Here is a 10,000-nt window from a genome sequence, read left to right as displayed (position 1 = left end):
GTAAGAGTAAATAAAAAATTTAAAAAATCAACAAACGTATTTGTGCCAAAAAGTGTGGCCATTGTTTAAATTCAGCTAAAACAGTCGATTACCAGCTACACACAACACAGGTCAACTAACTGACAGGTATTGACTTTGAATCAATTAAATGTCTTCCTTCCTTATCTTCTTATGGTTGAATAAATAAGGGAGGAGGGGTGAGATTAAATAAGTTTATCTTTTTTGTCTTAATTATTTATTTCACTTTTTTTTCTGTATTCCTTGTCTGTTTATGTGAGGGAGGGGGGAGGGGGAGGAGGAAGGAGGAGGGGAGAGGGGGTTGGGTGTTGTGTGTGTATGTATTGTATGTGTTAACTTATTCTGTTTTTTTTTGTCCATATGTAAAAAAACTATAAAACCAAAAAAAAAAAAAAAAAAAAAAAAAAAAATCTTCTTCTTCTCACCCCTTTTCGAACGGGTAAAGTCAGTGTTTGACAGTTTATTTTCATTGTGTGGTTTTCATCGTGTGTAAATATCACTTTATATTGTAACTGTCCACTTGTTTAATTTATTTTATTGTTTATTATAGCTTTTTTTCTTTCTCTTTGCTTGTTAGAAATAAAAACCTTTTTCCAATTCAATTCCTAACACTCCAAACGGCTGAGAACAGACAGTGTAAGTTATTCAGTGGCACAGACAATGTGTTGGGAGCTGCAGCTGCTGCTTTTTCTTCTTAGACTAACTGTTGACTTTGTCTGACCCGTACAGTGTGTGTGTGTGTGTGTGTGTGTGTGTGTGTGTGTGTGTGTGTGTGTGTGTGTGTGTGTGTGTGTGTGTGTGTGTGTTTTATTAGAAACACTCGAGTTGCCGAAACACAACAGAGGTCTCCCGGGGCTATGCGTTGTGTAACCGTCTCTCTTCCAACATGGGCCACTTGTAACCAAGGGCAACACCATTCAAAAGAAAACATTCCCCGTGTGTGTGTGTGTGTGTGTGTGTGTGTGTGTGTGTGTGTGGAGACAGAGCTTGTGCATAATGACTATACAACAGTTTAAAAAGGTACAGTGTGTAAGATAGGTGTATTTAGGGGCATCTAGGGGTGAGATTTGAGATTGCAACACTCTCTTGTTAACCCCGCACGTTAGGAGAATTTACAGAAGCTACGGTGGCCTTCAAGGACAAGAAGCTATAATTACTAAAGATGGCATTGTCCACCACTGCCTCAAGTCTTTCCACAATATCAAGTGATGAGGTGAAGATGTATTTAGTTATTTATTCTATAGTACTTCTTCTTCTTGGTCTTCCAACAGGTGCATTTCCCCAGGACGCCCACTATATATAAAAACGCATATGGCCTTTAAGTTTAAGTTAAGTGTGCCCCGCTCCTATGTAGATACAAAATGCTCATTCTAAGGTTATACAAAATAATAAAAAGCCATCAGAAACTAATAATACCAAGATTGTACTGAAAAAAAAAAAACTTTTCCACACTGCACCTTTAAGTGGTTTAGTTTGTATTTTACATATCAGTTAACCTAACAGCATAATTAAGTCATATTTTAAAGGTGCAGTGTGTAATATGACATCATCAAGAAAGTTCTACAAAGTTCTAGAATGCAACACTCCCTGGGTAACCCCAACCCTTTCAAATAATAACAGAAGCTACAGTGGCCTTCAAGGACAAGAACAATTCAAAATTTTAAACAATGCACCTGATGCCATTCCAACTATGACATTTTCAAGATGGCAGCACTAGGCCTTGGTCCAAAATATGCAGAAATATGGACATATATGAGACCCTTTCTAAGGGAAAAAAAATTATTAAATTTTTTTTTTCAGCTACCTAAAAAATCTGCTAGGAAATAAAACCCAAAATTCTACACACTGCAGGTTTAAGGGTTATAGAGTAGGGTAAAATAGATGTAGAGTAGATGTAGAGTAAAGGTAAAGTAGAGTAAATATGATTCAGGCAATTATGCTACGAGGCTAACGACATACTGTTTGAACACGTGATCAACAGTTGTTTTGCATGTAACTGCCGTCCTTATGCAACATGGAGGAATTCCAGGAATGACTGGAACGCTGGCTGACTGCTAAATAACTTCCTTGTTCTCTCCTACGCCCTTTGTAATACCTACTCGGTAGTTTGCACTAGAGTGAGCATTCACTTACACACGCACATTTTCTGCTTTTATATTGATGTTATTATTATGTTGTTATTATATATAATTTGTTATTATTAGTTGTTTATCACTTTATGTAGTCATATGATTTTTTTGTACGTTTATGTTGTGTTTCCTTATAACTTTGTGAAATTTTAACATTATTTAGGTGGAGGCTTCAAATAAGCCCATCGGGTTTTCTGCCTCTCCCTGCACTGTATGTTATTTGTATTCTTTGCCATTCTTTGTGTATGTTTCTTTTTTTAATTGTGCAAATAAATAAAAACTAAACTAAACATTCAATTCACTATTCACATTTTACTTTAGTACTTCCATGTAAACATCTGGTCAATGATCAAATTCCTTCGTGATTTTCTCTACTTATGACATCTATTGCAGCATGTCCGTCCTGGGAGAGGGATCCCTTTCTCTGTCAACTCTCCCTGAGATTTCTCAATTTTTTAATCCCAATAAAAGGGTTTTTTACTGGGAGTTTTTTTCTCAGCCGAGCTAAGGGTGTAAGGGCAGAGGGTGTCGTACTGTATGGAATGTAAAGCCCACTGAGGGAAAATGTCTATTTGTGATATTGGGCTATACAAATAAAACTGATTTGATTTGATTTGAAAATTGAGACAGACCTATTGCATATGTACAGCGCCAGGTTACAAACAATAACTAATGAAAATAGTGCAATAAAAATATAAATATAAAATAAATATTACAATTATACATTTCATTTGGAGTGCAAGTTTAAGGTGTTCAGATATTTTATTTTACCAGGAGGTAGATAATGTTCTAGGCAAGGACTTAATTTCTTCCATTACATGCATTTTAAAAATACAAAAAGAGGGTTTATTTTTAATCGTTTTAAATGTATTGAATATAAAAAGAAAAAAAATCAATAATACATTTCCAATTCCCTAAAATAATCTGAAAAACAAACCCTCCTGTATCAGTTGGAATATAAAAGATTTATTTCTTAAATAAAAATCACAAATAATTCCAAGTTTTTTGTGCTGCTGTGTTGTTACCTGCACAGACGTCCTGGTCCTCTCTACGAAGGCTCTCCTCTCCTGCAGCTCGTTGTCCACCAGTTTAAACTTCCCCGGGTTCGACTCCACGATATCTGGGACGAGTTAAGGGCCAAACGGACACTACACAGAGACGGGATGGTTTCTAACATAGACTGTATGTAAACTATGGATTTGGGCTGCCCTGGTAGAGTGTGTACCATTTAGGGTAAAAGTCCTGGTTGAAACAGGTTTGAATTTGGCCCGGGCCGTTTACTGCAAGTCTTCCCCCCCTCTCTCTCTCCCTATTTCAACTGTGTGCCTGAAACTATACTATTATAAACAGGTGGTGAAAAACACCAACCAAAAAAAGTAATACATAAAAATAAAAATGTATAGTAAAAATTAACTCTCATATTCCCCGGTTTCAAACTGTCCATCATGTATTAACTTTTAAAACTCTGCAGCTCTTTCAAAATGCTTGTAATGCATTTATTTAAAAACAGCTTATATAATCTAAGGAGAAGAATATGTTCGACAAGGAAAATGCTAATATAAAGCACAGGAAATTTATCTAGAACAATTTTTGTGTTGATTTATAATAGTGAATATGTCCACAATTTAATAATTATACTTTTTACACTACATACAGTATCACAAGGAAACAGCATTTTAATGTTGTTTTCTTTATGTAGTTGAAACAAGCCATCACAGCGCTGGAAAAAATTAAGAGACCACTTCAAATATTTAGTGTCTCTCGTTTTACTGTTTATAGGCATATGTTTGAGTAGAATGAACATTTTGGTTTTATAATATAAACTACTGACAACATATCTACCAAATTACCCCCCAAAATATTGTCATTTAGAGCATTTTCATTAAGTAATGTAGAGATAAAGATTGAAGAAAAATCCAGACTGGTCTTTTTCTTGAGTTGTATAAACAACACAGTGCCTGCTATAGTGCTACAAGTTCAAAAAACTAATTATAGTCTAATCTAACATCTCTTTGTAAAATATAATAACCACAGTCATTCCTCCTCCTCGTGGCCTTAGGACACGTTTAACCACTAGAAAAGGAAGCAACTTGTTTTCCTTCCTTCGCCTGAAGATAGTTAACTATCAAAAAGAAAATGTACCGCCATTTTTTCTAAATACTCAAAGGGTCTTTTTGTATTTCTTTTTCTGTTTCTATTGTACATATAATAAGTGTGTGTGTGTGTGTGTGTGTGTGTGTGTGTGTGTGTGTGTGTGTGTGTGTGTGTGTGTGTGTGTGTGTGTGTGTCTCTTGTAATTCTTATCTCTGCATAACTATCATGTAAGTAAAATGGTTCCGGATCTAAAGAAGCTCATGACATCGCCTGAATACTTGGATAGAGAACGAGAGAACGAGAGAGGAGAGGAAATACAGACAAAGCTTTTGTTTGTTTTAAAAATAGTGTTGTGTCGGTCATGAGGAGATAGGGGGAGGGGGAAAATATACCCTGCGTTCCAAATCTCATACTCTTTCTTTTTCTATTCTACATACTACATCTGACCATAAAAATAATCTAGTTAGGATGCAGTAGGCATACTATTGGGACATACTTTTACTCTTTTATTTCATCCTAACATTGCGCCTTGATCTTGCCTCTTGCTTTTACATCCGTCACATCCTCGTTTGTTTTCATACGGAGGCTTCGTCGATGTGACGTCACTTCACGTGCGCAATGGATTGTGGGACAGAATCGCCCAGAATAGCATGCTGATTTTAACACCAAAAATCTCGGCCGGATGTAGTAAAACATCCGGGTATTTCTAACCATACTAAATCTGGCCACAAGAATCGGGACATCCTAAATCTTTTTTTCTACCATACTAAATAGTACATAGTATGGGGATTGGAATGCAGCAGGGATACTGTATTCCTACTCTGGTTACAGACTGTTCTTTAAACCTGCAGTGTGTAGAATTTTGGGTTTTATTTCCTAGCAGATTTTGTAGAAAATAATTATAATATCCATAAGTACATTTAATTTAGTGCATAATAGCTGATTTTTTTTTTTAGAATTATTATTTTTTTCCTTTGAAAGGGTCTCATATATGTCCATATATCTCCATACTTTGGACCAAGGACTTGTCACCGCCATTTTGGAAGCGTCATGGTTGGAATGTCATCAGGTGCATTCTTTAGAATTTAGAATTGTTCTTGTCCTTGAAGGCCACTGTAGCTTCTGTTATTATTCAAAAGGGGTGGGTTTGCATTCTAGAACTTTGTAGAACTTACTTGATGATGTCATATTACACACTGCACCTTAAAATGTAATGTTTAGTTGGATTCTTAGACAATGAAAAAGTGCAATAAAATCTCCTGACTCCATTTCTGTTATAACTTCTACACTTATCTGTCAAGTTTAATAATGGGAGCACCCACCACGTGACGTAAATAGTAGCTAGTATTGGTGTTGGAACGCAGGGTAGTTTTAAAAAAAAAAATTGTTTAGAGAATAGCTATTTTCTATTTTTCTACGATTTCTTATTTCTTTTTTGAATTTTCCTGTTGTAATGTTATTTATATATAACATTGTTTTTATTGAAGCTGACTCAGGGAGATTCGCACAAGAATCCCAATGCACGTGTACTTGTACCTGTGCAAATGGCAATAAATATATTCTATTCTATTCTATTCTTATTTGAAAGGATACTGATGGTTTCACTGAGGTCCTCGAGGTCCCAGTCTATGGCTCGTAAACAGTTCCTCAGTTCATTGGTGCTCCAGTCCAACTCATCACGGCTCACCTGAGGGAAAGAGACAGACAGACAGACAGAGAGAGAGAGACATAGACACACAGACAGACAGACAGACAGACAGACAGACAGACAGACAGACAGACAGACAGAGAGAGAGACATAGACACACAGACAGACAGACAGACAGACAGACAGACAGAGAGAGAGAGACATAGACACACAGACAGACAGACAGACAGACATAGACACACAGACAGACAGAGAGAGAGAGAGACATAAACAGACAGACAGACAGACAGACAGACAGACAGACATTATTATACGTACAATATAAACATTCAGCCTCTTTTGTTGCCAGATCTCATGAAGGGATTTTCTTCTGAAATCATATTTTTTCATTTGAATACTTTAACTTTCTATATCATATTCATTGTACGAAGGGAGAACCACTAAGCCTACTTTGTTTGGATTGTAAAAGAAATGTAGTTATCACTCAAAGGAAGGCTAATCCAGAAATAACAAAAAAAAAAAAAAAATAAACTTCATTTAATGAATGGGCAGCAAGCTTAAAAGGTGCAGTGTGTAATATGACATCATCAAGAAAGTTCTACAAAGTTCTAGAATGCAACACTCCCTGGGTAACCCCACCCCTTTCGAATAATAACAGAAGCTACAGTGGCCTTCAAGGACAAGAACAATTCTAAATTTTAAACAATGCACCTGATGACATTCCAACTATGACACTTTCAAGATGGCGGCACTAGGCCTTGGTCCAAAATATGCAGAAATATGGACATATATGAGACCCTTTCTAAGGGAAAAAATAATAATTCAAAACATTTTTTCAGCTATTATGCACTAAATTAAATGTACTTATGGATATTATAATTACTTTCTACAAAATCTGCTAGGAAATAAAACCCAAAATTCTACACACTGCAGCTTTAAACAAGCAACTACACTTTAGAATCAAGCCCAAAAAAAATTGCAACCTGCATGAACTAATATTTGTAAGAAAAAAAAAAAAAAAAAGACCAAAGTCGCGTATAAAAGCAGACTTGGCAACGCTGCAATCAGACAAGAAAAAGTCTTTAGTACGATTGAATGCTTAGAAAAACACCTGTGTATGTGGCTGGTGATTCAGAGTCTATTAGCAGAACACACAAAGCGCTAATACTGAGGCACGATGTTTACATGCAAGACGTGACTCATTGTAGTAAGACAATGGAACATGTGTGTGTGTGTGTGTGTGTGTGTGTGTGTGTGTGTGTGTGTGTGTGTGTGTGTGTGTGTGTGTGTGTGTGTGTGTGTGTGTGTGTGTGTGTGTGTGTGTGTGTGTGTGTGTGTGTGTGTGTGTGTGTGTGTGTGTGTGTGTGTGTGCGTGCGTGTGCGTGTGTCCGGACAAAAACGTTAAATAGACAACAACGAATAATGTATAATATTTTTAGATGCAACAGCCACAATATGATTGTTAAAGACTTGTCTTTGAGACATTCAGTGATTTTGAGGTTTAAAAGGTGTAATGTGTAAAGGGATATTACCAGTAAACCACCTGCACGTGACTTAGATTGGCTCATAGTTGCCATAGCGATAGCAGTGATGTGTGCAGTGTTAGAGGATATATTGCTGTGTATGAAAAGCCCTACTAACGTCCTACTCATACTAAAAGCCCTACTAACGTCCTACTCATACTAAAATCCCTACTAACGTCCTACTCATACTAAAAGCCCTACTAACGTCCTACTCACACTAAAAGCCCTACTAACGTCCTACTCGTACTAATTTTGACGTATGCGACGGTTGTGTATGCGAGTTTGTGCAGGTGAGAAATGCCCGGATGAGTACTAATTTCCGGGAAGATTTTGTGTATGGATTGACAGGATACTTTTCCTACTCAACCGCCCCACAATGCATTGCGTCTTTTCAACGACACAGAAGTTTTTTTTTTTTAAATTCTTTATTGCTTCTGTATACTTCAGTGTAAACGGTCCGACGAACCTCGCATACACAATGGATGGTTAAGTAGACAGTATGTAGTATATACATGTTGAGTATGTAGGAGGGAGGACGTTAGTAGGGCTTTATGGTTAAGTAGACAGTATGTAGTATATACATGTTGAGTATGTAGGAGGGAGGACGTTAGTAGGGCTTTATGGTTAAGTAGACAGTATGTAGTATATACATGTTGAGTATGTAGGAGGGAGGACGTTAGTAGGGCTTTATGGTTAAGTAGACAGTATGTAAGTATATACATGTTGAGTATGTAGGAGGGAGGACGTTAGTAGGGCTTTATGGTTAAGTAGACAGTATGTAGTTTATACATGTTGAGTATGTAGGAGGGAGGACGTTAGTAGGGCTTTATGGTTAAGTAGACAGTATGTAGTACATGTTGAGTATGTAGGAGGGAGGACGTTAGTAGGGCTTTATGGTTAAGTAGACAGTATGTAGTTTATACATGTTGAGTATGTAGGAGGGAGGACGTTAGTAGGGCTTTATGGTTAAGTAGACAGTATGTAGTTTATACATGTTGAGTATGTAGGAGGGAGGACGTTAGTAGGGCTTTATGGTTAAGTAGACAGTATGTAGTTTATACATGTTGAGTATGTAGGAGGGAGAGGACGTTAGTGTGACGTATCGGTGCTCACCTGTGTTCCCTCCTGCAGCAGTTCCTCCCATCGATCAAACAGGCCACGCGCTCGAGACAGGGCCTTCTGCACCTCCCTACACAGACAGACAGACAGACAGACAGACAGAGAGACAAACAGACAGACAGACAGAGAGAGAGACAGACAGACAGACACACAGACAGACACACAGACAGACAGACAGACAGACAGACAGGCAGGCAGGCAGACAGACAGACACACACAGACAGACAGACAGATAGACAGACAGAGATACAGACAGAGATACATACACACAGACAGACACACACATACAGACACACGTACACACAAACACAGAGAGAGAGAGAGTGAGACAGAGACAGACAGACAAATATATACACACACACACACACACACACACACACACACACACACACACACACACACACACACACACACACACACACACACACACACACACACACACACACACGTACACATTAATAGCATAGCCCCCCTGATACTGTAAACTAGCCCACTTCACCCTTCACACACCGGACTACACCCCTCGGTTTAACCAAAACAAATACACATGCTACGTTCACATCCTCTTATAAACTTCGCAACGGCTCGTAAACTGCCTGACAACAGCTTGACAACAGCCTCCCAGGTGAAAGGCAAGTTAAACATTAAACAATACACATCCCAGACTTTAGCTAGACCCAAACAAACTCTGTGGTAAGTCTAAAACAAACAAGTAGGCTACAACGCGACTGGCTACCAGCACTGGTTGCTAGTTAGCCTGAGCTAGCCGTGGAGCTAACTTCGCTTATGTAACTTTATGTTCAAATGGCGAATTAAAACCACCCGCTGTCAGGTTGAGCTTTGAGTGTGTACGTTTTTTGAGTTGTCAAGAGGTAGCGCGGAGTTTTTACGTCTTAATTTAATACATTTCTTACCCTTTCACAACGAAAAACGGGTCTTCTATCGACATGATGCTTGCTTCCTATTCGCTCCCGGCGCATGCGCACTCAGCGGGTACAGTTCAAACGGTGACACTATGCAAATAATCTGTCACCCAGTTGTTACTCAGCTGATTCAATATCACACAGTTATGGTTATGTGTTGCCTATGACAATCTAATTAATTATATACATTTAATTTAATTTCTTACATCTTCAACAAGAAGTAGGCCACATAAAATATAGGTGTTTAGTAATACAAATAAGAACCATACATTAAACCTGCAGTGTGTAGAATTTTGGGTTTTATTTCCTAGCAGATTTTGTAGAAAGTAATTATAATATCCATAAATACATTTAATTTAGTGCATAATAGCTGAAAAAAAAATTTGAATAATTTTTTTTCCCTTAGAAAGGGTCTCATATATGTCCATATTTCTGCATATTTTGGACCAAGGCCTAATGCCGCCATCTTGAAAGTGTCATTGTTGGAATGTCATCAGGTGCATTGTTTAACATTTAGAATTGTTCTTGTCCTTGAAGGCCACTGTA

General features: G+C 37.6%; 1 protein-coding gene across 1 annotated transcript in view; it reads right to left on the bottom strand.

Annotated features, from left to right (window-relative positions):
• The window catches only part of stx10 (syntaxin 10), a 20,521-nt gene extending 11,009 nt beyond the window's left edge, over nucleotides 1-9,512 (bottom strand). Inside the window, exons 1-4 of the mRNA XM_080029262.1 lie at nucleotides 9,446-9,512; nucleotides 8,526-8,601; nucleotides 5,835-5,928; nucleotides 3,173-3,267 (exon numbers count right to left, since the gene is read on the bottom strand). Coding sequence (XP_079885388.1) covers nucleotides 3,173-3,267; nucleotides 5,835-5,928; nucleotides 8,526-8,601; nucleotides 9,446-9,480 — 300 coding nt within the window. The 5' untranslated portion in view covers nucleotides 9,481-9,512. The remainder of the gene's footprint in view (nucleotides 1-3,172; nucleotides 3,268-5,834; nucleotides 5,929-8,525; nucleotides 8,602-9,445) is intronic.
• Between the last annotated feature and the right edge of the window lie 488 nt (nucleotides 9,513-10,000).

This window comes from Ammodytes marinus (assembly GCF_949987685.1).
Source record: "Ammodytes marinus genome assembly, chromosome: 6".
Lineage (NCBI taxonomy): Eukaryota > Metazoa > Chordata > Actinopteri > Uranoscopiformes > Ammodytidae > Ammodytes > Ammodytes marinus.
This window is presented reverse-complemented; position numbering and strand designations above follow the sequence as displayed.